This window comes from Lingula anatina, chromosome 1 (assembly GCF_051362555.1).
Source record: "Lingula anatina isolate TDL-2025a chromosome 1, LinAna3.0, whole genome shotgun sequence".
In the NCBI taxonomy this organism is placed as follows: Eukaryota; Metazoa; Brachiopoda; class Lingulata; order Lingulida; family Lingulidae; genus Lingula; species Lingula anatina.
Genome location: NC_141767.1, coordinates 19,048,710 through 19,076,584, shown reverse-complemented (window position 1 = coordinate 19,076,584; position 27,875 = coordinate 19,048,710). Strand labels below are relative to the sequence as shown.

Below are 27,875 nucleotides of genomic sequence, written 5' to 3'. Positions count from 1 at the left end.
GGACTAATGAACCTTCGGACCAATGGACCTTTAATTTTCGGACTAATGAACCTTCGGACCAATGAACCTTTTTGTTGAAAATCTGATGAAAAATTTACGAATTTTCGGACCAATGAACCTTCGGACCAATGAACCTTCGGACTATCGAGACGCCCCCTTCCGAAAATATACATGCGCACACGTTACAGTACATATACCATGATATACCAAACATACTCAGTCGTCAGCAAAATCGATCTACATGCAATTGTTGTACAAAAACTCATGTGTTAGAAATCTTATTCATGGTTTCTGGTACTACACGTTTATGTTAGATGTAACATAAAACATCAAAATTAAATTTCTTTCGCATGAATTTTCGTAAGTTAATCAAAATGATGCCAAAAATAGCACTGAAAATTTCCTTACTTTCGCCCCACGCAGGTTCATTGGCTACTTTTGATCATGTGGCGGGGAATCCCCTTTTGAGAAGATCGAAAGTTTGGCATTTTGGTGCTACACGTCATTTTCCATCGTAAGAATGGGGACGTTGGGAGAAGAGAATAGACAGTTTTCACACAAAGAACTGCTTCTAGTATTCCAACCAGCGTTTGTGAAGAATCTTATCCCGTCACATCTTCTGCCTTATCTCCCATTCCTCCGTGAATCTCTAAACGAAATCCGGAGAGCAGAAAGGATCGTCTCAACACAAAAAGCGGTAACGGTGCTTTTCGAAAAGCTGCAGGCAGTGGATGAAGAGAAAGAACCAGAGTGGTTTCAAACATTTCTCGGTGCACTGAAATCAGCGGGTAACGCAAACGCATATTTTAAATCATAACATGAATTCTACATGTTGCTTGTCTACATAAGATAGCAGCATTTGTGTACTAGTAGATAGCATTGAGGGTACTATAAGGTTTATCTGTTATCAAAAAAAAAAAAAAAAAAAAAAAAAAAAAAAAACAAAAGTACATGTATGTAAGGCAGTAAATAAGGGGTTTTTGTCGCTTACAGTAACCTTAAAAATTAGAGATACGGGGGGGGGGGTTATGATAGCTTGACTACATGGTATTTTGATCTTTATACAGAGTGAATGTGTGCTATCTATACACCGTATCGTACCTACATGTAGATAACCTGCCTTCATTATTTAATTTATTTGTAGAATTTCATCCCTTGGCCAACCTACTGCAAGACACTTTGACACATTCACCAGAGACAGATGAAAACTGCAAGCATATCATCAATGTATTCACTCCTCTTGTCTATACAAACATAATGCCCAGTCATGTTCTACGAAATCTTTTTGCTAAAGGGGTTATCAGCCAGGTTGACAAGGAAGAAATTATGGTTGAAGAAACTAATCATGGCCCCCAAGCAGCGTCCATGGTGCTGATAGACAGAATATACCGTCATAAGCCTGGCTGGTACAGAGATTTTTTAGAGGTATTGGAAGCAACTGGTTATGAACATCTTGTAAAGGAAATAGATCCAGACTTTGTTTCAGGTAATGGTATATTGCTTTTTATAGTCAAACAATTGGATTCTATTTTATTTTTTATTTATTTATTTTTTTTACTGAAATAAAGATATTAATGGAAACATAATTAGACAAACTAAATGGTTATTTGCTATAGCTGAAAGCCAGATTTTAAAAGACTCAAACTACAATCTACCTGTACATCTATAAATATTGTGGATTGCTAGTCTTGTTTTTAAGTGCTCTGTACCAATGCAAAACTTGCTCAAATATATCTGAATGGGAAGATGAAATGAGCAGTAGAAGCTAGTAATAGCATTGAGGGGACATTTGGGTGATAACACTAGTAAATGTAATTAATTGGTGCTACATGTCATTTCCACCCCAGGAATGGAGACGTTTGAAGAGGATAGACAGTTTTCACACAAAGACTTGCTTCGGGTATTTGAACCAGCGTTTGTGATGAATCTTATCCCATCGCATCTTCTGCCTTTTTGTCCATTCCTCCGTGAATCTCAACACGCAATCTTGAGGGCAGAAAGGACCGGCTCACCACAAAAAGCAGTGAAGGTGCTCTTTGAAAAGTTACAGGCAGTAGATGAAGTGAAAGAACCAGGGTGGTTTCAATCATTTCTCGATGCACTGGAATCAGCGGGTAATTCATATGTGCTTTTTACATCAGAACATGAATTGTACATGTAGGTAGTCTACATTAAATTTTTGTGTTGATAGCATTGAGGGTACTGTAAGGGTTTGTTATCATCCAGATACCGAATATGAGTTATTTCTTGCATTCAATAATTCAGTAATACATATATCTTTGTGCTGATTAAAAAAAAAAAAAAACCACCAAAATTATAAAATTTCAGCATTTATATTTCTTGTTGCTATGTATAAGCAAAGGCAATTCAAAGCTCTCATTTAAAAGTATTTACCACTACCAGATAGATTCCTAGCACCAAACAAAACCACTCTGAATTTAATCTAAAACAGAAATATTGTTTGGTACATATGGGGGCAAATGTTTATTGAAGAGACAGGTTTCTATCTACATTGGCTAGGTGCTAGCAATCCATTTATTTGAACTATTTGTTTAATGATGTAAACTAAAGGAAATCTTTTTATCAAGAACTACGGGTGTTTTCTACCTAGGAGGCATGGCCTTGTTGCATGGTACACGAACAAGATAATAATTTATTAAACCAATAAAATATACAAAATGCATACTATTGAGCATCTTTTGCTTTGTAAAAGCATTTATGTTATGAATTCCTACAATCTTCTGCATGAGTGTTGTACCTGATGTTGATATGAGATTATAAAGTTAAACATAATTTAGTGCTTCATTTCATATTCATTTGCATGGGAATGTTGCCTGTAAAAACTACAGTATGACAAAGTTGTACAAGTGTATGTACCTCAGAGCATGAAATAACAACATTGAAAAGAAGCATATTTTTTGGTTTGAAATATAATAAAATCAAGTAAACGATTAAAGAAATAGCTGCAATGAGGTAATAAATACCAGGGAGTGGCATGAAAATGATTTTAAGCTCAGCTTTATTTTACAGATACATTATTTAGTTTAAAAAACAAAAAACAAAACATTACAATTGCCAATTTTATCATGTTTATCAGTGGATGTGAGGATGTGAGGTAAAAGAGAAATTTGATATTCAATTTTTACAACAAAATTGCAATTATGACATCACCCGTAAGATGATATGTGTAAAATTGTTAATAAATTTAGTCACTGAACACTGGGGATTTATCTGTTATCCAAAAGAATGTATGCAAGGCAGTAAATAGTTTTTGACAAAAGTTAACAATATAAAATGAGAGTATAGCATTTGTGTTTTCAACCATAATGTTTTGAATGTTTACTTTAATCTGCCTTTATTATTATTCTATTTTTTGTAGAATTTTTCACCTTGGCCAACCTACTGCAATACACTTTGACACATTCGCCAGAGACTGATGAAAACTGCAAGCATATCATCAATGTATTCACTCCTCTTCTCTATACAAATATAATACCCAGGGATGTTCTACCAAATCTTTTTGCAAAAGGGGTTATCAGCCAGGTTGACAAGGAAGAAATTATGGCTGAAGAAATTAATCATGGCTCCCAAACAGCTGCCCAAATGCTGATAGACAGAATATACCGACATAAGCCTGGCTGGTACAGAGACTTTTTAGAGGTATTGGAAGCAACTGGTTATGAACATCTTGTAAAGGAAATAGATCCAGACTTTGTTTCAGGTATCAGTATATTGCTTTTTAGCATGTTTTTATAGTCAAATGAAAAGGATCCGATGTTTTTTTTTTTAATTGAAATTAGGATTTAATGAAAATTGTGATTAAGGCAAACTATTATTAAAAAGTGTATTTTTATTTGTGTGACTTAAAAAGCTGTCTACATATATATAAATACTGAGGATTATATTATATGTTATATTCATTTATGAGTCATTAACTTGACAGCATTTTTGATAAATGCTACAGGTGTAAAGGAGACCCTAGATGCTGATGGTGCAAATGGGAGTGGTGGAAATAATGGTAGGTAAATTTATACAATCATTTGAATCATTTTAAGTTGCAAGCTCAAAGGTGGAGAGAATGGTATTTTAACTTGTATAATTCAAATTCTACAAGTTTAGCGTATAAAGTAATAATATTGGTGCTCCCATGCAATCATGTGACAGCTCCATTTACACAGCATAACACCTATAGTATCTGTTGAAGAAGGCAGACAGATGCTGCTGACAGCAGGGGTGGATCCACAAATATTTTCTGACAGTCTTCCAAAGTAACTTTGTTCACAAATCCTCCATTTCTTCTGACAGAAAACATTAGATGCTCATCAATATAAACCTGAAAATTTTTGACTGTCTTCAGGAAAACCGAGAAGACCACCTCCATCTGCCTCTTAAACAGTTCCATGTGGAAAACCCCTTAAGACCATCCCGGGCCCCCACATGACATTAAATAACTTTTTATGATAAAATAACCCTAGGGTTTTCGGCACAATGGGTTCACATCTTTGGATAATGCTCTCTGTAATCCTGCTACAGAGATTCCAAGGTTCCTTGTCTTAAACTCTGCGCACGTAAAAGAATGAAACGACTCCATGTTGTAACTTCAACAGAATATATTTTGCTACACTAACAGTTACATATGGTACAAGCCTCTCTCTCCTCCTCTCTGTCTTCTATCCAGTCTCACCTATACATATTACTCTTCCATCTTCTCTCTATATTTAAGTTTACAGATTTTTATACTAAACTTTATCAATTAAACTGTCCATCACATAACTTATAAACTGATTGGTTACTTCAGACACAAGTCCATTCCTCATGGTGGGCACTCCTACTAACTCTCTGTTACCAAGCTCTAACAGAATACTGGCTTCAAAACAAAGGACATTAAAATTTGAACTGTAAGGTGTGAAGTATTACCTGAAGATACTTATACAACATGGCTTCCCATGTATGAATTTTATGAAACAATGGCTTCCTCTGATTAAATTAATGCTACATCATGTATGAAAGTTTTAAAAGTACTAATTTCATTTTCTCTATACTATGGTTACTGACGTCCAGTTGAGCATAATTGCTAAGCAGATTGTGTGATCTGGGTTTAGTCATGTACCATTATAAAAAGGATGATCATTATGATATGGATTAACACTTTTTTATGTTGTAGGAAAAGAATCGGAGGAAGATGGAGAATATTCTGGATATGTTTGTGAGGGTGTGGAGAAGCTTAACCTGACTGGCAGTTCAAGCAGTGGGAGTGACCACTCACCAGGACAACATCAAACTGCCCTAAAAGAGATGGACAGCAGTAATGAAGTAGACTTGAGAGCTTCAGTGAGAGGAGCAGGGGAGGATGGTTTGTCATACCCTGTGCAAGAGTCACCTCTAGGTAAAACTAATATACATATTATTTATTAGATTGCATACATTATTATAGAATAGGTAAAAATCAAAATTAAAAGGCAGTGGGGTTGAAAGTAATACTGTAGAAAACCCTGTTATAATCGCTTTTTTGAAATGCAAGTAAAACATACAAACTGTTAGCATATTAGTAGTTATCATTGCTTTTTAACACAGAAACTGTAGATGAGGATATCAGTCAGGAAGCCCAAAACCTGGGAAGTTTGGAGGAATCTGAACCAGCAGAAGAACCAGTTATAGAGGTTCCAAGTAATGATACAAGATCCTTTGAAGTTGAACCCCTCATACAAGCTCCAGCTCCAACTGTCTCAGATGATGAGAAATTGTATAGCAGTAAGCAGTAGCCGATTTTTTTTTTGTGAATCTCTCAATGCTGGAAAATGTGTATCACTGCTGGAAAAGTAAAACATTTATAAGATTATTTTAATAACGATAATTAATAGAGCTTTTTTGGGTGGAAACAGATTAGCAGGTTTTTGAGGTGAGGTCACAAACTTTTTGTTTTGATTTGATTTATTTTAAAATGATTCATGTTATTGTAGGAACAGCAGATGAAACACTATCCAGTTCTGAGCCTTCAGATTTAGAGTTAAGGAACTATCAGAAAGAGCTGGCCCAGCCAGGCCTTGAGGGGAAGAATATTATTGTATGTGCTCCTACTGGGAGTGGGAAAACTCGTGTGGCACTCGAGATTACCAAGGTTTGTCAAACCTATATCGTTCTCTCTCTCTCTCTCTCTATATATATATATATAATGTCAAAGATGATACAAAAAAAAATATTTCTTCATTTTTAAATTTAACTTTAAATACTAACATCCATGGACCGTATTAAAACTTTTTGTGGCATGGATCCAGTTGTGGACAATTTTACCAAGGCCCTTTGGAAGCTTGTGGTGGCCAAATCATGTTTCACATAATGCACTTGAATCATGAATGTTATTGATGTTCTTTATATTTTTTTCTTCAAAATACAGGAACATCTAGATAAAGCAGACAGAGGACAGAGAAAAGTTGTATTTCTTGTCAACCAAGTGGAACTTATGCAACAGCAGTTAGAAGTGTTCAAGAAAAACCTCACTGGCTACCGCACCATTGGTTTGAGTGGAAATGTAGATACAAAAGTACCCTTGAGTGAGCTTCTGCCAAAGAATGACGTTATTGTTTTAACAGCACAGATTCTGCTTGATCAGTTGAGAGATAATTTATTAAAGATTCATGATTTTTCTCTCATGATATACGATGAATGTCACCATACCAAGAAAGGTCATCCATACAACAATATTATGGCCTTCTACATTGACCAGAAACTAGGCCCACCAGATGCTGACTGGCACCCTTCAGCAATCCAGGAAAGGTTGCCACAGGTAAATTTTAGTCAACAACTATTTTTATGATTTTGTCAAATATTTTTGCCAATTAATTTGAAGATAATGTATGCCAATCACGTTTTTCAATTGATAGACAAAATGGCTAGAGAAGATGAATCATACATATATGAGATTATATTTACTATTAATAGAGTTCTACTAAACAAACTTGTGGACGTTACAGTGTATGTTACAGAGTAATTTTTAAATTGTAATTGAAATAATATTATGATTTGATAGGTTGTTGGGCTTACAGCCTCTTTGGGTGTTGGGAAGGCTAATAATAATGAAACAGCAATAGAACACATTCTGAAATTGTGTGCTAACTTAGATACAGAGGTGTTGTCTACAGTTGTACAACATGAGAATGAAATGCTGCAGTACGTGAATGTACCCAAGTCAGGTGACTTTAACCATTTCTTTCCATTTTTTATTATAATTCGGCTAGAATAAGAACTATGTATAACTCTTTTACTGGAACTTGAATTAGCAACCGACCGACGTTGCAGGCTCAACTTGAGATCTTTAACAAGGTAAATGACCTGGATGGACTGGTCACCTGATCTTTTGTCAAAGGACTAGGAATTGTAAGTCTCCAGTGCCCCTTTCCAAATGTACAAGAGTTTAAACCTGAGGCCCTCTTTCTTGTTCAGTTTTGGATTTTCAACCTGTTCCCAAATAGCTTCTAAATTGATGGCACATTTGCTTCAGTTTGCCTCCTGATCAAGAATGGTTAAGTCAAGAGATGTCATCTATCGTGTGACCAGTGGTTTTGGTGTGTCGTAAATTGAGAAGTTTTGCAGTTAATTTCTACTGGGTCTTCTTTGGTTGTGTAACTCATTCTGTTAAAACTTGTTATGTTTCTGATCAGTCTGTACGTAGCACCACATACAGCACCATACACAATGGGGCTATACGCGGAGCCGTTTGTCCTAAAGAGGGCGCTGGGGTAATAGTGGTTATTGAAGATAGCCTCGTTTTCGCGTCCGTGTAGAAATGGCTTTAGAGTATGGGAAGCAAACGGCGGCGAAGTTAAAACTTACACTAGTTGAAAGAGGAGCCTCCACTAGAGGAAAGAAACAGGATTTGGTAGAAAGGTTAGTGTGTTTACTTATAAATGTGTCAATTGTATCATTAATATTGAAGGTTTCGCGCTCGAATCTTCCCGTAAATATGGGTTTCTGTGTGAGCTCCCTGTCAAAAGCCAGGTGTAAGCGGCGGCTAGTTCCGCACTACTAATATGCCTAATTTATTACTATATTTCAAGATAATGATATTGTCATTGCGTATTTCCATATTCCGAGAATATAGTGAAGGTATTATGTTTAAAATATGTTTTTTGTAGGCACTCCTAGTCGATAAAGGACCGTTCGTTTCGGTAATCAAGTTTCGTGTACCAGGTCCGACATTTAACACATGCCTTGTGTCAACACAAATTTGTAAAGGGGAAACAAGGGTTGATGCGTGTTTTATGTCAATGACAGTTGACATAACTAAGTGTAGATGAGGTAGACAATCAAAACAGTGTTTGCCAAGAATGTTAGCATCGTTTTGTTAGCATCATTGTTTTTTTCACTCCCTCATAATTGCATTGATGTTGGTAGGTCACAGAGAAGGAAGTGTCAGAACTTGAAAACAGAACTAGAGGCCAAAGTAAAAGTCGAGTGTGGCATGAAGAAAGATCATGGAGAATAACAGCATCGAGGTAGGTGTGCAAACGAAAATAAGTTTGCTTGTTTTTTACTTGTTCAAATGTCTTGTATCAATATCATGTCCTAGCTTGAGCTACTATATATACCTGTAGTTGCATTATAATACAGAAATACAAGTTGTGAGATGATATATCATGGTTTGAAGGTCAACATTTAATCCTATGAATGTACAATTTCATTTTGCATTTGGAATACAAATTGAAAAAAACAGTAAAAAAACCTATCTCACTAATTTAATTTTATCATTTTTAGGTTTGGTGATATTTTGAATGCAACCGAAAGACAAGACAAGGACAAATTATGCCAGTCACTGTTGTTTACCCATGAAATCAATACTCCATATTTCTTAAAATTTACAGACATATAGTCGTCAACAATGTCACGTTCTGGCCAAATGTTCATTTCACTGAGTTGGAAAAACAAAGTTGATCCATGTGCTTATTATTTCTGACACCGTTGTTACCGATAGCTTGAAACAGAGAGCTAAATAATCGTCAAAGGCTTGTCTCAGTTTCATAATGATCAAAAAACATTGGCCCTGGTGACAAACATTTGAAATTCAAGTGGTGAGCTGCTGGCCCAAGGCCATTGAAAAACAACATGAAATGTTCAATATGACTAAATCCAGTTTGATACTGGACAGCCTTTGCATTTTTCTGGTACAGCATGATGCTTTCTCTTGTGTCTGATGGTGTAGTGATATCACACTAGGAAGCTGTACTTTCTTTTTGGCTCTCACCAGTGCAGTCTTCATGTTTGTCTGCCACTGCTTCATCTGCTTGAGACTCATCCTATATAGGATACAACAAAAAATAAATACATAAGTAAATAAATTACACAAAGAAAAATACATTGTTAATTAACACATAAAATCTGTGTAGATGACAGAAATGACGCAGATCTGACTGCCTCTTGTCCCCTTTAGTCCGTCTCTAGTATTTTTAGTATTAAGAAAGATAATTATACAAATAAAAAGAAACATTTTATTTATAAATCTGTTATTATATCATGTGTTATATTTACCTCCACTTCATCGGATCTGATACTTTGCGAATTATTAAATGGAAATATGGATGGTAGGCCTATCGTTCCTGGCTTCAGTCTTTTTCTCTCATCTGCAAAAGGAGTGCACGTAACGATTATTAATACAATAAAAATCAAGTTGTCCTAATTTGAAAACGTGGCCTTTAAAAAACCTTATGTATTATCACATAAAAACGAAGAAATAATTGTAGTGGCTGGTCGGGGTTGACCCGGGCTCGGTAGCTTAGTCGGTAGAGTGTTTTCTCCCCCAAATCGCTACATAATGTTAGGTGAAGAATGTCTTAAAAATTAACATTCTAAGCACGTTAAACGACACAATTATTTAAACATCGATAACAAAGACCTAATGAATAAGTTGACAAACTCATTATTAATACTAAAAGAGACAACAGCAAGTAGGCCTACAACTTACGTAGAAGTGTAATCTTCCTCACGAAAGTGGAGGAAACAGACTTTCTCATGTGCCTTTGGTTTCCATAGTGTTTTTGATGAAGAATCAACCCTCCTGATGGCAACTCTCCACTGGTAACTCAGCTTTGTGTCTTTCGGAAAAGAATGACCTGCTGTTGACGATGTACATTCCGGAACACAACAGTATCCTGGCATTATTTAGAGCGATATTTACAGCGTCAGATTAAAAATGAAACTGCAAACACACGAGAAAGTACGCGCATGCGCAAAAGTACCCCAACTAAAACACGCGCGCCACCCAGTGGTGACAAAAACTGATAGCCCCATTTTGAATTTTTTTTTCAGAGATTGTCTTTAACTTTTACAAGTTTTCCTCTGAGTGTATTTGCAGGTTTGAATGATTTTGGGTATCGATATGATTTAAATGGTGTTTCAGTTTGTCAGATAGTCCAACTGTTTATGGAATGGTTACTTGTATGTTACAGTTATTCCCAGGGTTAGTGGATAGACTTTTTGAGAGCGTTCACATCAAGAAGAGCCGAGGTCTAGCAAGGCAGAAACCTAAATATGGCAGACCTACATGAAAGGAAGACCGCTAATCCTGTAATGGTCTCTCTGCCTCTCTTCTCACACGCCTCCCCATGGGTTGTTTCTGCAGGGGCACAGTAATTAAATCTCAGCTCAATTCAACCGGTCGAGGTACAACGTGTGGGGAGGCGTGTGAGAGGCGGAGATGTGAGATGGGACTGCCCATAGAGCACTCAATTGTCAACAGATACATGTCAAGTGGTTATAGTATTGTGCCATGAATTTCGAACAGCTCTTAAATTCGAACGATCTTAAAATTGGCCGTCTGGAGTTTTTTAAGGACCATGAATTTCGGCCAGTGAGCAATTTTGCGCGATCTTGATTTCATGAATTTCGTACACCTTAAAATGGGCCATCGGGCTATTTCTGCACTCATAAAGATCTAATAGTTGGCAATGTTGCCCTAGCATACCTTTACCTGAGTACTACGTGTGCAGCCCAAGGTGCAAGATAACGATCGGTACTGTTAGCTTAGGACACTAAACAACATTGTCATCACCATTCATTCAGATAACAGGAGAATCAATTACTGTCGGGCTGTTGTTTCTTTACCGCAGTGCTCGGTGTGAGATAGCGATCGGTAGTTTTGCTGAGGCGCACAATAGCATTGTTAACAGTAGAGACTTCAGTAACAGAACAAAAGAAGCAATATTAAGAGCTGCAATAAAGATTACCATTATTGCTTTCTTGTCTCGCTCAGATCGTTCACGATCTCCCGCTGACGATCTTCCGCTAATGAAGTCCCTTGAAATGTACAAATGAAATGAAAATATTTTAAAAAATTATAAATTTCAATGGGGAGGGAGGGTTGAAAACAATCGATAACAATCTTCCGCTGACGCTCTTTCGCGAACGAACTTCCGTATGCTGTCTAGGGGTAGACTCTTACTCTAAGCATTCTCTAACAACGCATAGAGAGCAAGGTCTGGTGGTATACATGATCAGCAGGGGCAGACAGAAGCTGTCTTCTGGGTCTTCCAGAAGAGGGTCAGACTTTGTAAAGTTTACGTCTAATTTTTTTCTGTCAGAAGACAGTCAAAATTGGAGGATGGATCAATATAGATAATTTGGAAGACCGTCATAAAATACAGGTATCTCTGGATCTGCCCATAATCATTGCAGTGACATCATATGAGGTAATAGTTTCAGATTCATTTAGTTTATACCCTTTTATTATGTTGAAAAAATCTTATGTTCTTGATATGGTGGGGTGATTTACCTCCTATTGGATCTAGAATTGGCGTACTTGGCCAGATTATAAGTCACTAAATTAACATTACTTACAACTGACCTCAGGGGGATTACCTCAGGTTTATGGATTTTAGGGATTCCAAAGAAAGCTGGTACTGTTGGTTCCTAGTCTGAGTCCAATTTCCTCTTCACTTCGAAGGTTATGAATTTCTCCTTATTAAGTTTACTGGCTTAAATTTTGTCATTTGTTGTATGTATTTATTGGTGGGATTGTACGTAGCCTAGTGGATTTTATGTTTTACTATCAGTAAGGAGATTGTTTCCCTTACTGTGATAGTCTGATTTGTTTGATAGATCTATACATTTTCCTTGATCTGTTGGAATGATTACAATGTTTTTATCCTGGCTTAGATTGTCCGCCTTCCTGAAGGCATGACCAGCTAGTTTCCCAACAAAAGAGGAGTGCGCTAGGGTTATATCATATCCCAAGATCTTTTAAACTTATACTCCAAAATGATCCTGAGAGATCTCGAGGATCATCCAGAATGAGTCATGGTCAATGGTGTCCAGATAAACAATCTTTGCTATGCCAAGGATACAGTTCTAACTTATTAGAGTTAGGGTCTCCAAAATCTTTTTGACGCTACTGTTGCCTCCAGTGAACATCTTGGACTACGTACTTGTCAACAGCAAGAGAACAAACACCATGGTGGTTTCAAAGTCAGAGGTTGCCCTACTTTGCATATTGCTATATGGGAACACTCCCATTGTCTAGGTCTCTTCATTCAAGTATCTATGGACCCTAGTGACTTCCACCCAGCGGGCAAATCAACATTGAATCAATGTTGAATCAACGTTGATGGTCAACATTGAAACTATGTTGATATGACGTTGACTATGAAAGTTGACTCAACGTTGAAGCATAAAGGTTGAATCAACCTTGACGTATCAATGTTGAATCAACGTTGACGGTCAACGTTGAAACTATGTTGATATGACGTTGACTATGAAAGTTGACTCAACGTTGAAGCATAAAGGTTGAATCAACCTTGACGTATCAATGTTGAATCAACGTTGACGGTCAACGTTGAAACTATGTTGATATGACGTTGACTATGAAAGTTGACTCAACGTTGAACCATAAAGGTTGAATCAACCTTGACGTATCAATGTTGAATCAACGTTGACGGTCAACGTTGAAACTATGTTGATATGACGTTGACTATGAAAGTTGACTCAACCTTGAACCATCAAGGTTGAATCAACCTTGACGTATCAATGTTGAATCAACGTTGACGGTCAACGTTGAAACTATGTTGATATGACGTTGACTATGAAAGTTGACTCAACCTTGAACCATCAAGGTTGAATCAACCTTGACGTATCAATGTTGAATCAACGTTGACGGTCAACGTTGAAACTATGTTGATATGACGTTGACTATGAAAGTTGACTCAACGTTGAACCATAAAGGTTGAATCAACCTTGACGTATCAATGTTGAATCAACGTTGACGGTCAACGTTGAAACTATGTTGATATGACGTTGACTATGAAAGTTGACTCAACATTGAACCATCAAGGTTGAATCAACCTTGAACCATCAAGGTTGAAACAACCTTGAGGTATCAATGTTGAATCAACATTGATACCTCAATGTTGAATCAATGTTGAAATAAAGTTGAATTTGAAAATCGAATTAAAGTTGATATATCAATTAGGCTATCAGGATATTTGATTGAAATTTGCCTGATGGCTGAATGTGTTCTCCATGATCAAGCATTTCTTGAAATAAAAAGACTCAGATCTGAAAAAGGGGGGGAAATTAGGAAAATTACCTACAAAAAAAAGGTAATTTCGGAAGAAAAGGGGGGGGGGGGGTCCAGACCCCGGGACCGGTGTACCATGAAAATCTGACTCCCCTAAAATGTGACTCCCCAGTCAGATTTTCATTATGAAAATGTGACTCCCCCTATGAAATTTTGACTCCCCCCCAAAAAAACATTCATTAATCTCATTTTATTTGAGTAAATGACTATGACTTTGTAGTATGCATAATGGATGATACATTGGAACTTTTTTGTAGTTTGCAGGTGAAAATTTTCATAAAAAAAAGAAAAATTAAAAATGTGCACATAATGAAAATGTGGTTCCCCTATGAAAATTTGACTCCCCTACAAAAAAATCTTCATTAATCTCTAATTAATTTAGTATATGACTGTGATCTTGTAGCATGTAAAATGGTTGATACATTGGCACATTTTTTGTAGTTTGCAGTGAAAATTTTAATGAAAAAAATGAGAAAATTAAAAATAAGCACATAATGAAAATCTGACCACCCCATGAAAATTTGACTCCCCCTCCACAAAACTTCATTAATCTTATTTTATTTTGAGTATATGACTGTGATCTTGTATTATGTAAAATGGTTGATACATTGGCACATTTTTGTAGTTTGCAGTGAAAATTTTAATGAAAAAATGAGAAAATTAAAAATGTGCACATAATGAAAATCTGACTCCCCCATGAAAATTTGACTCCCCCACCACAAAACTTCATAAATCTTATTTTATTTTGAGTATATGACTATGATCCTGTAGCATGTAAAATGGTTGATAATTGGCACATTTTTTGTAGTTTGCAGTGAAAATTTTAATGAAAAAATGAGAAAATTAAAAATGTGCACATAATGAAAATCTGACTCCCCCATGAAAATATGACTCCCCCTCCACAAAACTTCATAAATCTTATTTTATTTTGAGTATATGACTGTGATCCTGTAGTATGGAAAATGGATGATACATTGGCACATTTTTTGTAGTTTGCAGTGAAAATTTTAATGAAAAAATAAGAAAATTGAAAATGTGATAGGACTGTGACATGCTTGGTTGTAGCTTATTCATATGTCGTAGCTTAAAGGAAAAATATTAAATATGAAACATTTGATTTGTAAAATGGGTCGTCAAAGTCCTATGGGCGCAAGAATGCATACTTATTATCCTTTTTGCTTAATTAACCCCCATCTTTCATCCAGCTTTGGGGAAAATAATGGGAAAACAAAAGCAAGTGTTTTGTTGGGTATGCTATATAAGAAGAATTAGATAAAAAGGCAATGGGGCCAATTTCTTGCGTTAAAAATGTAATGTTTTGACATGGGAGTGCAAAACCTACAAGAATAAAGATGGATACTTGTTTTAAAAATATTGACCAAAATTTTCATCATCAATCTTTCAAATAATGACAAAATATCCATCTCTATGCAAACTATGTGGAAAACAGTGGTATGGTCACTGAATATAAAATAGGTCCTTTTCTCCATGGGAGTCCAAATCTCATGGGTGTAAAAATAAAGATTTTCATGATTTCTTTTTCATGCTTTCACTATTTTATCATCAAACCTTTAAATATTTCCAATATATTTTTCATAAAGTATCCTAAAAGAAAAGGTGTTGAAATGATCATCAAATATTAAATAACTTTTTCATAGGGGAGACAACAGGCGATTAAGTGGACATTTTTAATTTTCTTATTTTTTCATAAAAATTTTCACCTGCAAATTACAAAACAGTGCCAATGTATCCTCCATTTCACATACTGCAAGATCACAGTCACATACTCAAAATAAAATAAGATTTATGAAGTTTTGTGGAGGGGCAGTCAAATTTTCATGGGGGAGTCAGATTTTCGTTATTTGCTCATTTTTAATTTTCTTACTTTTTCACATAATTTTTCACCTGCAAACTACAAAAAAATATGCCAATCTATCCTCCTTTTTACATACTACAAGATCACAGTCATATACTCAAAATAAGATAAGATTTATGAAGTTTTGTGGAGGGGGAGTCAGATTTTCATTATGTGCACATTTTTAATTTTCTTATTTTTTCATTAAATTTTCACTGCAAACTACAAAAAATGTGCCAATGTATCAACTATTTTACTTACTACAAGATCACAGGCATATACCCAAAATAAAATAAGATTTATGAAGTTTTATGATGGGGGAGTCAAATTTTCATGGGGGAGTCAGATTTTCATTATGTGCTCATTTTTAATTTTCTTATTTTTTCATTAAAATTTTCACTGCAAACTACAAAAAATGTGCCAATGTATCCTCCATTTTACATTCTACAAGATCACAGTCATATACTCAAAATAAAGTAAGTTTTATGAAGTTTTGTGGAGGGGGAGTCAAATTTTCATGGGGGGAGTCACATTTTCATTATGAAAATCTGACTGGGGAGTCACATTTTCATAATGAAAATCTGACTGGGGAGTCACTTTTTCATGGGAGTCAGATTTTCATGTTACACCGGGACCAGTTTGATGCTCAGTGTAACGGACCAAAACGGCCCGAACATAAAAAAACACAAACAACAACTAACTTAACTATGAATATAATATATTACAAACAATGAACATACACTAACTACATGTAATACTATCATGTTGCATAAACTTTAACATTTGTCAAATACAGTTAAATTCTAACAGATTCGTAGACAGTTAAGTTTTGAAGACGCAATGTCACAGTTTTACGAGTCCTTCTCTGTTAAACGTTCCTCCTGATAGTGTGGGGTTTTGAAGACGCAATGTCACCGTTTTCCATGTCCTTATCTGTTGAACCATCCTCCTGATAGTGTGGCCTCACAAAGTACTGTTAATAAAGTACAGTTTTTGTACTGTAAAAGTGTTACACACTGTCCACACTCACGTGTTGCATCAGTTCATGTTATCCGGAGTCTCGCACTTAATAACAGTCCCGCACTTCATTTACATTATACAAGTATGCAGGCACATACGGTAATTACTCATAAAAATTAAACAACAAATTAGCTTTACTAAAATAATTATAACGTCACATCAGGTAGTTAATATAATTTAAAGAATACAAAAACAAAGGGTCACCAGTCTAATTTTTTTCTCACAGCTAACTTAAATTTCCAGAAAAACAGGCATTTTTGGCTTTTTCAAGCTTTTTCTTCAACCTTGAGTAAAATTTTGTCAATTTGCCATAAAGTAAGGCTGGTGACCCTATGTTTTTTTCTTTTTCTTAAAGATAACCTGTGGAAAGTTAAAAAAAAAAAAACTGACTACCGCTTTTTTCACAAAATTAATTTTAATGAAAAAGGGGTAAAACAAGCACTTCATGAGGGGTAATTACCCCTATGCATACCTCTCTAGTGAGATAATCATTTAAAACTATTATCAAGGTTATGATTAAGGTTATAAAGTTAAGGTTGGCCCAATGTTGAGATATAGTTGATATGTCAACATTGACAAAGGGTTTACAAACACAGGTTGATTCAATGTTGAAATCCTGTTGATCTATCAACATTGAAAACTGATTGACAAAGAAAGGTAAAATCAATCTTTGAGACCCTTTGAGAGATCAACATTGACAATTGGTTGACAAGAAAAGGTTGATTCAATGTTGAAATCCTGTTGATCTATCAACATTGAAAACTTATTGACAAAGAAAGGTAAAATCAATGTTGAGACCCTGTTGATCTATCAACATTGACAATTGGTTGACAAGAAAAGGTTGATTCAATGTTGAAATCCTGTTGATCTATCAACATTGAAAACTGATTGACAAAGAAAGGTAAAATCAATCTTTGAGACCCTGTTGATCTATCAACATTGACAATTGGTTGACAAGAAAAGGTTGATTCAATGTTGAAATCCTGTTGATCTATCAACATTGAAAACTGATTGACAAAGAAAGGTAAAATCAATGTTGAGACCCTGTTGATCTATCAACATTGACAATTGGTTGACAAGAAAAGGTTGATTCAATGTTGAAATCTTGTTGATTTATCAATATTGATGGATCAATATCATCTCAACCTATCCTCAATGTTGAATCAACGTTGAGTGCCCGCTGGGCAACGCCTGTTGCAAGACACATCTGAAGAAGGATTGGTCATACAAAAAATGCACTCTCCTGTGTCTGGTCAACTCTTTTGCATGATATGGCTACAACTTGGGCTATTCCATCAGAAGAGGAATTGAAGAAACTCGGCCTTAGTGGTAGAATACCTGGCAAGTGCCGAGGCAGACAATGAAAGACCTTCCTTGACAATTTTGAATTGTCAACAAGACACCTTTGTTCTATGGCGAGAAACAGAAACCTTTGGCAAAATATCAACATTTGTCAAACATTGCATGGGTGATAGCACATGAAGAAGAAGAAGATTGTTAAGATCCTTTATTTCTTTTTGCCTTTGGGATATTAGCATGGGGTAGCTTTGTGTTGCAGATAGTTTTTGTTCCCTTTCATGGATAACTGATCTGCTTGTGATTATTCCTAGCCATATGACAACAGTTCAGGTGACCAGTCCATCCAGGTCACTTACCTAGTGAAAGGTCTTAGGTTGAGGCTGCAACTTTAGTTAATTACTAATTTTGGTTCCAGTATCAGAGTTATACAGAGTTAATTCTCATTCTAAGACTGCATTCCCACAGATTTAGATTGATCCATCTGGATCAATCTAACTCCCTGGGGGTTCATGCTAAATTGCTGTCAGCCAAGCGTGCATGAAAGTTAATTACCCCCTTACAGCTTTTAATAGGCGAGGCAGACATTTAAGCTGGCTAAGCCGACAGCAATCTAGTGAGACTCCCCAGGGGGATAGATCAAATGAAATATATGTGGGAATGCAGTCTAATTCTAGTAGATGACTTAAGACATTCAGTCATCTATATACAATGTATTATTGAGAATTTAAAAAAATTCAAATGAATAAATCCTGGTGCTTACATGTAAACTAGTAAACTACTAAAATTAATTATTTTATCTCATTCAAAAGCACTGATGTTTTATATATTGGTGAGGAATTTAAAAAACGAATACTGTTTTGTTACATTTCACAGATATTGTTCCTGTTGGTGAAAGAGCCATGGATCCTTTCAAAGATACCATAACTGGAATAATGGAAGAAATTGAAAATAAAATTAAGGATCTGCATGGTAAGTTGCAGTACAGCTTTATACATTTTAAGACCATTTGAATTAAAGATTGCAGGCAGTACATTAACAAAAGTATAACAGCATTTGCATTAAAATGTAGTGACGTGATGTAAATTTTTCTCCTATATTGTTGCTTAAAAAATCCAGCATCAACATTTTAGGTCAGCATCAACTGAAAGAGAGAAGTGCAACAGATTTAGATCCCCCTGCTGATAAAGGAAAAGGCCCCTATACTCAGTGGGTCCATTCACTGAAGAAAAAAATTGCAGTTATTGATGAGCAGAAAATACGGTGGAGTTGTTTTGCATGCTGGACAAATCTTTTGGTACTAGTATTGGTTAACTGTTCAGAATAGTAATAAATTAACATCCACTAATACATGATTTCTTTTTTTAATGAAATTTAGGTGAAATTAAAATAAATGCTGGTAGTTAAATTTTCATTTTGAAAATATTGAATTAGATTACTAGCAAAACCATGTTTTAGAAATAAAATATAACTTTTCTTTGTTTAAAATCAGATTAAATTAAGATCCAGGGCTCGACACTGCATGTTGCCTTTCTGCCTGTCCCAGATAGATAGGAATTCAGTTTAGATAGGTGAAGTTGCAGGGTGGGCTGTCTGACTGACAAATCATAGTATTTGAGAACAGAAATTTTGAAAACAAATAATTTTCATTATATGCTAATGTCTCCTTGGGCTGCCATTTGTATATGAATAGTGCCAGCCAGTTACAGGTGCTATAAATAGATACTGTGCTTTCACTTCAAAGCACATGCTCACAGCATTATCGATTGAGTGACATCATACTGTAAGCTGAGGTGATCATTTTTATAGCTTGCAAGGTCACTGCATTGCTCAAGTGCACTTTTCAGAAAGTTGGAAGTTGTGTTTTAAAGTTGTTTTCAAATGTCAATTTTATGCTGTTTTATGATTAAAACAATGTAAAACCACACTTCTGTGGAAGATTAAATCTTCAGGAGTTTACTGGTGTGGAAAACAAACTTTTCATCTGAGAATAAACCCACTTTATTAGGGTGCATTTTCCGGGCCCAGATGGAACATCTTGGTAATTTATCCATTCTTGATTACACATATTAATTTACAAAGTTTACAGAAGAGAGACAGTATGAATGGAAAAATTATCGATTTTGTTGGACAGGTTGGATTCTAAGTTGGGCAGGTCAAATTTTTGACCACCTGGTCATAAAAGTTAGAGTCGAGTCCTGAAATTGCAAATAACTGTGCACTTTACCACTGACTAACACTAGAAGTCTATCACTTTTTAGTTTTAATGGTAATGGTAAAAAAAATGATACATGTAAAATGGCCCAAGTAAGTTTCATGTGTGAGATAATACACTATCCCCCTGAGTGATACATGCCAGAAGATCTTGAGCATTATTGAGAGACGTCAATTAAGGCATATATCAAGAGAGGGTGGCAATATATTACTCGACATTCATACTGAGAGAAAGAACTTGCATCTCACTGAAAAACATCCCTGAAACCAAATCATATGTCTCTAGGTGTGTATTAGGTTTTATTTCAGAGGCAATACATACTTAGGCATTTTTTCATTGATCTTTGATTTCAGACATATCATGAGGCCCTATTGATAAATGAAGACAGCAGAACAATAGATGCACTTGATTACATCAGAAGCGAAAATTCAAAGAGATCCACCCATAGAAATTTAGATATTGATAACTGGCTTCAGCAGTTATTTCAAGGTAATTGTTTGATATTACCTGAGGACCCTTTCAAGTAAAAATATATGTGAAAAATATCAGTCTATATTAAGTCACTTACCCTGATAAAGATCAAAGACAAACCATTATTGATAAATTGTTCATTATTCTATTTACAAAGTTTTCAAAATATCTTCTGTACATGAATGTCAACTGCAAGTCAAAGTAATTATCTGTAGCAGCAGCATTATGAAGAAAAAACAAATGTCCCAGCAATTAAAGCATAGACTGTGAACACCAATCTTGTGTCATTACATTGAATGCAGAAAAACAAATGTTCATATTATGTGGTGGGGTTACCATAACTCGATCGCTACACTACATGAGTAGTCTAAGCCTTACTTCATGCAGTGTATTGTAATACATACCATTTTTAGAAATGAGCCTTATGTAAATTGTTACTTCTCATCTCATTTGATTTACTTTTTTTAAATGTTATTTCAGCCTATGTATTTCTTTGGTGCTTATTATTGATTTGCTTATTTTACAAATGTGAAGTAGTAAATTGAATAGTATTAAGAAGAATTTTTCTTACATAATTTTCTGACTGTTGCAGAAAAGGAGCCAACCATCAGTGAATTTGCTGCAAATGATACTTTCAAAAATCCCAAACTTGTGAAACTTGAGGATATGCTCCGTAAAGCATATGAAGAAAAACCAGACTCCAGGGGTATAGTGTTCTGTAAGACACGAGCACTTACTGAAACCTTAAAAAACTGGATGTTAGAAACAGAAAGTCTGAAAGCATTGAACCCTAAATGCTTAGTAGGAACAAATGCAGCAGTTGATAAAAAAGGTAAGAAAATTATCAATGGTGAAGATGGATCCCAAGGGAGGGGTGTCATAACTATCACATGCCTTGCCTTTAACATATGAATATCCTTCCTTTCTCCCCCCCCCTCCCCCAAAAGGAGACACATTATTTAAAAAAAATGCTCTCAAATGTTACATGTATTGAACATACTCATTGTACATACTTCATTAGATTGTTTTATGAAAAAAGTCATTTAACAGACAAATTTGTGTATTCTAGGAATGACTTCAAGCCAACAAGTGGACGTCTTAAGCTACTTTAAAGGTGGAAAAGTAAAACTTCTCATAGCAACAAGTGTGGCTGAAGAAGGTTTAGACATCAAGCAGTGTAACTTGGTTATCAGATACGACTATGTCACCAATGAAATAGCCATGGTGCAGGCAAGGGGTAGGTTATATTTCAAAACTTTTTTGCAGTGAAATTCTTCTAAATCAATGTAGTTGACACAAATTCAACCTCAAGGGCAACATCTTTATGCAGAGAAAATTGTTCTTTGTCTGCTGGTTCTGAAAATCTAATACATATAAATGTGATGTGCAAATTTTATGTTTGGTATATGATATTAAGAAATAGTACAACCTTTAATTCCATGCATTGCCTGATATGAGTGCCATTACTTCTTTAGATCTGAATAGTTCCTATTTTCTTTACCAATTGTTTAAAAAACTTCATTAAAAATATAGTTACCACAGTTTATCTCTATCAGTCTCAACTATGGTAGCCTTATTGAACAGTTATTACTTAAGTTGTACATACTGACAATTGTAGGCCGAGGAAGAGCAGAAGATAGCCAGTATGTTCTCATAGCAGGCGGGAAGGGCACTGCTGAAAAAGAAGAATTGAATGTTATTAGGGAATCAATGATGAAGAAAGCTATTCGTGCAGTCAAACAAATGAGTCCTCAGGAGTTCAAAGACAAGATCTGCAGGCTTCAGGAAGAAGTAAAAGATGAGCGTATGATGCGGAAAACTGCTCAGAGAAGAGCAGCAGCAGAAGATGAACATGAGCTCCGATGTTTGAAGTGTGATGTCTTTGCATGTTTATCTTCTGATATCCGTGTCATTGAAAAATCCAATCATGTAGTGGTTGATGAACAATTTATGACAAGAGTGGAAGTCAAGCCTCACCCAAATAGCCAGAGATATGGGAATATGGAAAAAACCGGCAAACTGCACTGTCACATTTTGCTGCATTTGTTCCGCTTAGTAGGAACAAATGCAGCAGTTGATAAAAAAGGTAAGAAAATTATCAATGGTGAAGATGGATCCCAAGGGAGGGGTGTCATAACTATCACATGCCTTGCCTTTAACATATGAATATCCTTCCTTTCTCCCCCCCCCTCCCCCAAAAGGAGACACATTATTTAAAAAAAATGCTCTCAAATGTTACATGTATTGAACATACTCATTGTACATACTTCATTAGATTGTTTTATGAAAAAAGTCATTTAACAGACAAATTTGTGTATTCTAGGAATGACTTCAAGCCAACAAGTGGACGTCTTAAGCTACTTTAAAGGTGGAAAAGTAAAACTTCTCATAGCAACAAGTGTGGCTGAAGAAGGTTTAGACATCAAGCAGTGTAACTTGGTTATCAGATACGACTATGTCACCAATGAAATAGCCATGGTGCAGGCAAGGGGTAGGTTATATTTCAAAACTTTTTTGCAGTGAAATTCTTCTAAATCAATGTAGTTGACACAAATTCAACCTCAAGGGCAACATCTTTATGCAGAGAAAATTGTTCTTTGTCTGCTGGTTCTGAAAATCTAATACATATAAATGTGATGTGCAAATTTTATGTTTGGTATATGATATTAAGAAATAGTACAACCTTTAATTCCATGCATTGCCTGATATGAGTGCCATTACTTCTTTAGATCTGAATAGTTCCTATTTTCTTTACCAATTGTTTAAAAAACTTCATTAAAAATATAGTTACCACAGTTTATCTCTATCAGTCTCAACTATGGTAGCCTTATTGAACAGTTATTACTTAAGTTGTACATACTGACAATTGTAGGCCGAGGAAGAGCAGAAGATAGCCAGTATGTTCTCATAGCAGGCGGGAAGGGCACTGCTGAAAAAGAAGAATTGAATGTTATTAGGGAATCAATGATGAAGAAAGCTATTCGTGCAGTCAAACAAATGAGTCCTCAGGAGTTCAAAGACAAGATCTGCAGGCTTCAGGAAGAAGTAAAAGATGAGCGTATGATGCGGAAAACTGCTCAGAGAAGAGCAGCAGCAGAAGATGAACATGAGCTCCGATGTTTGAAGTGTGATGTCTTTGCATGTTTATCTTCTGATATCCGTGTCATTGAAAAATCCAATCATGTAGTGGTTGATGAACAATTTATGACAAGAGTGGAAGTCAAGCCTCACCCAAATAGCCAGAGATATGGGAATATGGAAAAAACCGGCAAACTGCACTGCACAAAATGTGACAGTGCTTGGGGAATTCAGTGTTTGTACAAACGTATGGCATTTCCAGTTCTGAAACTAGAAAGTTTCTTGCTGGAGGATAAGAATGGAGACATAAAAATGGAAAATAAGTGGAAGGATGTTCCATTTAAAGTGCGGAAATTCACTTCTGAGGACTGGAAGAAGATTGCAGCCAGGCAGTAGATACCTAGTTGGTAGCTTTTTTGTTAAAACAATACATACTGACCAAATTTATTATGAGCTTCGGTTCTGATGGATGTCACTTAACAATTCTTCATTATTAAACCCACATGTGTGTACACTTATTAAAATGTAAAAATGAAAAATCCGATCTGTGTCATCTGTGATACTCAGGCTAATTAATATTACCAACTGGCAAAGAAGGAAATTGGGACAGTAACTTTCTTTCAATATGAAAATGATCAATGCATGCAAATGTAGTCCATGATAACTCATAATACACCAACAGATAAACTGACATTTGTGCTGACTGTATCGGTACATAATCACTGCTGCAGTAGTATATTTGTTTCACAAAAAGATCTATAAATTTTTCAAAATTGAATTTTACAATTTAGTCAATGAATACAATCAAAGACAATTGTCCCACTTATTTAACAGGGATGATGGAAGCTAGGTTAACCTTGCTGAAGATGTGGGACAATTTGTTAGAATAATTCTCATGAGAGGTAAGGGAGGCCTTGGTTCACCGACCTTCACATTTCTCACCAGTATCCGTAGTGACATATAATGGACATTGAAAGTCCTGACCAATGGCTGGTGAATAGACAGAAAGCTTGACTGACTTTCAGAATAATTATATACAATGCAAATAAGGTTAAGACTTAATGAATAACACATACATGTATTTTGTGTTGTGAAAATTTAAATTCTGTAAATTGCTTTGGATCCAAGAACAGCCAGTATTACATGCCTGAATTTGAACTGTGTATGACATTAGACAAGAGAAAAAGAAGCTTCTTAATTGTCTTACCAATGTGAGAAAGGTGTAGAAGTCATTTTGACAGATATGATCAAGTTCTTGTATCTAGGCTTTGAGGGAGGTAAGAAGTGTTTAGAGCTTAGCTGAAAATCGTATTGTGTACATAATTCTTATAGAGAAATAATTTTTGAATAAATTGTACGCTCAACAAAAATATTAGTTCTGAGCCTTCAGTCTTGTATATTGAATCAGTCTTTTTTTTCTTTTTCTGGTTTTCAAATTCCCTCTGCCACACCACAAGGTCCCTGAACTTGTAAAAGGTGTTATTTTGATCTTTTATATATAAAAGAAAGTATATTTAGTTATTTTTGTTTTATAGGTGTCTGCTGCCCAAGGGGAAGACCCAGGATGTTGTGGTTTCCGAGGTTACATGTACACAGGTTTGGCCAACATCTGTGAGAGAGAGCTGGTTACGTGGAAGGACCTGATGGTTCCATTAATCAAATATGCCTAGTGATGGCAAGAATAAGAGCTGGGAGAGGCTGAAAGACAGAAGTACCACACAACATATTTCTCTCCAGAGGATGACTGGAGAATTTGAGTACAAATTATAAAAAAGTAATAGTTCATTTTGTAAATATTTTCATCAGTTGTGGTAAAATTAGTTACTGTGTTGTATTTTCTATGAGGCTACCCACATTCTCTGCAAAAGGTTACTACACAAACACCAAAATATTACAGATCAATAACTAATAGTTGTAACTGTATGTAAAGAAACTTAGATGGGAGCTGAATATGTTGAAAGTGTGCTTGCTTTATGATCTCATTTGTGTGGTCCAAATCTTTTTTTTATTTTTCCAGATATTACTCAACCCATCCTCAGTTTGACTCGTTACATCACCAAGAGCCAGGTATATATGTAAACAGCAGAACAGACAGGTGAATACTGGCCTGTGGGAGGACATCTGAAATGACTTGTATGATGCATTTTTCCATTCTTTGGACCTTTTATTATGAGATATTTTCATGATATTATTCAGTAAAGGTATTGAGGGGAACAATACGAAACTAAGGGTTGAAAATAAATACAACTGTGTATAAACATTGCAAAAAGTGAAAGTATGGATTTTTTTCTTTAAGAATTGTTTCATTCATTGATGTTCTGGGTTGCAGACTTCCTTACCAAGATCTGTTTAATTTGGTTAATTGAAGCATTTTTATGTACAGACACAGATGTTATTTATTGTTATTTAAATCAAGCCTTGTTTTCAGGTAATTATGAGAATTGAACCATTTTTGAGTCATTGGACATAGGATGGCAGCTGTTGTGAATCTTCCCAATTAAAAGAAATGTTGAAGAAAATCCCTCAGAAAACCTTAGCGAAGTATTATCCCAGACGCTCAAAGAAGTTAATCAAAATTGCATGTTCTAAGTTGAGGAACACACTACACAACATTGACATACTTTATGTTGAAAAGAGCACCTGTTTTCAAGTGAATGATTGCAGGGGAATATACCCCCGGTACATGTATTGTAAAGGGAAATCTAACTTTAACCTACACATAGTGTACATCATTGACTGAAATCACTGCAGTATATAGTCAGTAGTTATAAAGAACACGTCTTTCTTTATGTATTGTGTTAATAGTTATTTAGGGGAGGGGGTGTAAAAGTGGGGGGTAGTTAATTCAACCAGTAACAAGGTTCAGTTATGTGTCTACCATATGCATGGTTACAAAACAGCTAAAATTTATGAGAAGGAAAGAGAATGAGACAGTGTGTAGCAGTGTATGCAGTCAGTGTCATGTTTTTGTTTTGTCTAGCAGATGTTAAAAATGTATATAAAGACGTGAAATAAAATGTGGTTGCTTTTCAGCTGCTTGGCTACCTGAAGAGAGAAAGAAACAAAACCAAATGATTTTCTAATAGATATTTCATAGGTTATCATTCAATAAGAATAATGTGACAAATATTACATATTTTGAAATGCCAATGCTTTCCTTTAATATGTCAGAAATTTTGTTTATTATATGAAGTGCAATAAACACATTTTGTAAAACGCAAAAAATTTCCTTTCAGTAAGAATTTCTGACCAATCTTTTCTTATATGGAACAGTTGTGTGGGCTCTAAATTAATTGTAAACCTAAAATAGTCCATCTGCATCATGATGGTGAAGATACATTACTTATAAGGGTGGATACAAATTTGGAAAGATTTTGACTTTGAAATTTAGTCCTAATAAAAGTTAGTAATTAAATGTCCATGTTTGCATTATGATATGTGATGTCCAAACAAGAATGGCTTAAATACTGGACTTGTACCTGTAAATACTATAGACAATAAATTTGTGGATCAAATTGTCTACTGTCATTTTCAAGTTTTCAAATCTGGAAAAAGGGTGTGGATGTCTGTATGCATGTCTCCTCAATAAAACAAGTCTCACAGACCCAATGAAATTAATTGTGATAATCCTTTTCTCAAAGATTGATTTTTGTCTGTAACACAACTTATGAGATAAAAAAGATGCATAGTTATATGCCAAATGTGAACCTTACTACACTTGTTATTGAGGTTGATGTATATGGGCACTTATTGGTATTGTTGTCTGGTAACTGGCATCAACTGAAAAAAAAAACTTAATCTGTTTATAAGTTGATAGCGACCTTTATAACTTTTTGTAATAAATCGTCTCCTGTTATAGGTTTATTCCTGCTGCCCCCCCCCCCCCCCATGATTAAGAAGTTTGTAGATCTTTATAAAATATTTGGTTAGCCCATGCTAAGTCTGGCACTGCTGTCACCCTCGAGATACATGTGTACTTTTAAAAGTCATTTTGTAATGATATCATTGGCAAAATGATTTTTTAAGATTAAAATTCCCTATAAAGTTTCACTTTCGATTTATATGCATGCACAATGCAGATATGTTCCAAAATATACATGCGCACGCGTACTACTGTACATATACCATGATATACCAAACATACTCAAGTCTTCAGCAAGATCAATCTACATATGTATTTGTTGCACAAAAACTCATGCGTTAGAAATCTTATTCGTGGTTTCTGGTATGTCTTACATGTTTTGTTAGATGTATCTGTTGTATCAGAAATAAAACCTATCAAAACTAAAATCTTTCATGGGAGTGCTATATCGCATGAATTTTCGTGCTAATCAAATTTATGCCAAAAATAGCACTGAAAACTTCCTTACTTTCCGCCC

General features: G+C 35.3%; 1 protein-coding gene and 3 long non-coding RNA genes across 5 annotated transcripts; 3 read left to right on the top strand and 1 right to left on the bottom strand.

Moving 5' to 3' along the window:
* Window positions 1-379: 379 nt before the first annotated feature.
* Window positions 380-24,871, top strand: LOC106159387 (antiviral innate immune response receptor RIG-I). The gene is made up of 18 exons (XM_087001663.1): window positions 380-788; window positions 1,145-1,486; window positions 1,848-2,114; window positions 3,380-3,721; window positions 3,965-4,018; window positions 5,165-5,386; window positions 5,575-5,751; window positions 5,961-6,118; window positions 6,395-6,784; window positions 7,028-7,190; window positions 18,609-18,704; window positions 18,866-19,029; window positions 20,301-20,436; window positions 21,011-21,250; window positions 21,488-21,655; window positions 22,037-22,504; window positions 22,742-22,909; window positions 23,291-24,871. Exons 1-18 carry the CDS (start codon window positions 521-523, stop codon window positions 23,890-23,892), a joined length of 4,425 nt encoding a protein of 1,474 aa, XP_086857789.1. The 5' UTR covers window positions 380-520; the 3' UTR covers window positions 23,893-24,871.
* LOC147764059 (uncharacterized) lies at window positions 7,197-8,818 on the top strand. Its single transcript, XR_015332044.1, has 3 exons — window positions 7,197-7,884; window positions 8,392-8,492; window positions 8,752-8,818. It is a non-coding gene; the product is annotated as an uncharacterized LOC147764059 (long non-coding RNA).
* Window positions 8,491-10,489, bottom strand: LOC147764058 (uncharacterized). 2 transcript variants are annotated; one of them, XR_015332043.1, is made up of 3 exons: window positions 9,956-10,489; window positions 9,523-9,614; window positions 8,491-9,290 (listed from the first exon to the last, which is right to left on the bottom strand). It is a non-coding gene; the product is annotated as an uncharacterized LOC147764058 (long non-coding RNA). The 2 variants fall into 2 exon arrangements; XR_015332042.1 differs by lacking the exon at window positions 9,956-10,489 and having other exon boundaries at window positions 9,523-9,629.
* On the top strand, window positions 24,610-27,014 carry LOC147764057 (uncharacterized). The gene is made up of 4 exons (XR_015332045.1): window positions 24,610-24,773; window positions 25,032-25,253; window positions 25,514-25,591; window positions 25,925-27,014. It is a non-coding gene; the product is annotated as an uncharacterized LOC147764057 (long non-coding RNA).
* Window positions 27,015-27,875: the final 861 nt, after the last annotated feature.

What these genes read in the sequence shown, in the direction of transcription:
- LOC106159387 (XM_087001663.1), top strand. Translation starts at nt 521, where the DNA reads ATGGGGACGTTGGGAGAAGAGAATAGACAGTTTTCACACAAAGAACTG. An exon ending in TAAAATTAAGGATCTGCATG is followed by an intron (nt 18,705 to 18,865) that starts GTAAGTTGCAGT and finishes TCAACATTTTAG; the next exon opens with GTCAGCATCAACTGAAAGAG. An exon ending in GCTTCAGCAGTTATTTCAAG is followed by an intron (nt 20,437 to 21,010) that starts GTAATTGTTTGA and finishes TGACTGTTGCAG; the next exon opens with AAAAGGAGCCAACCATCAGT.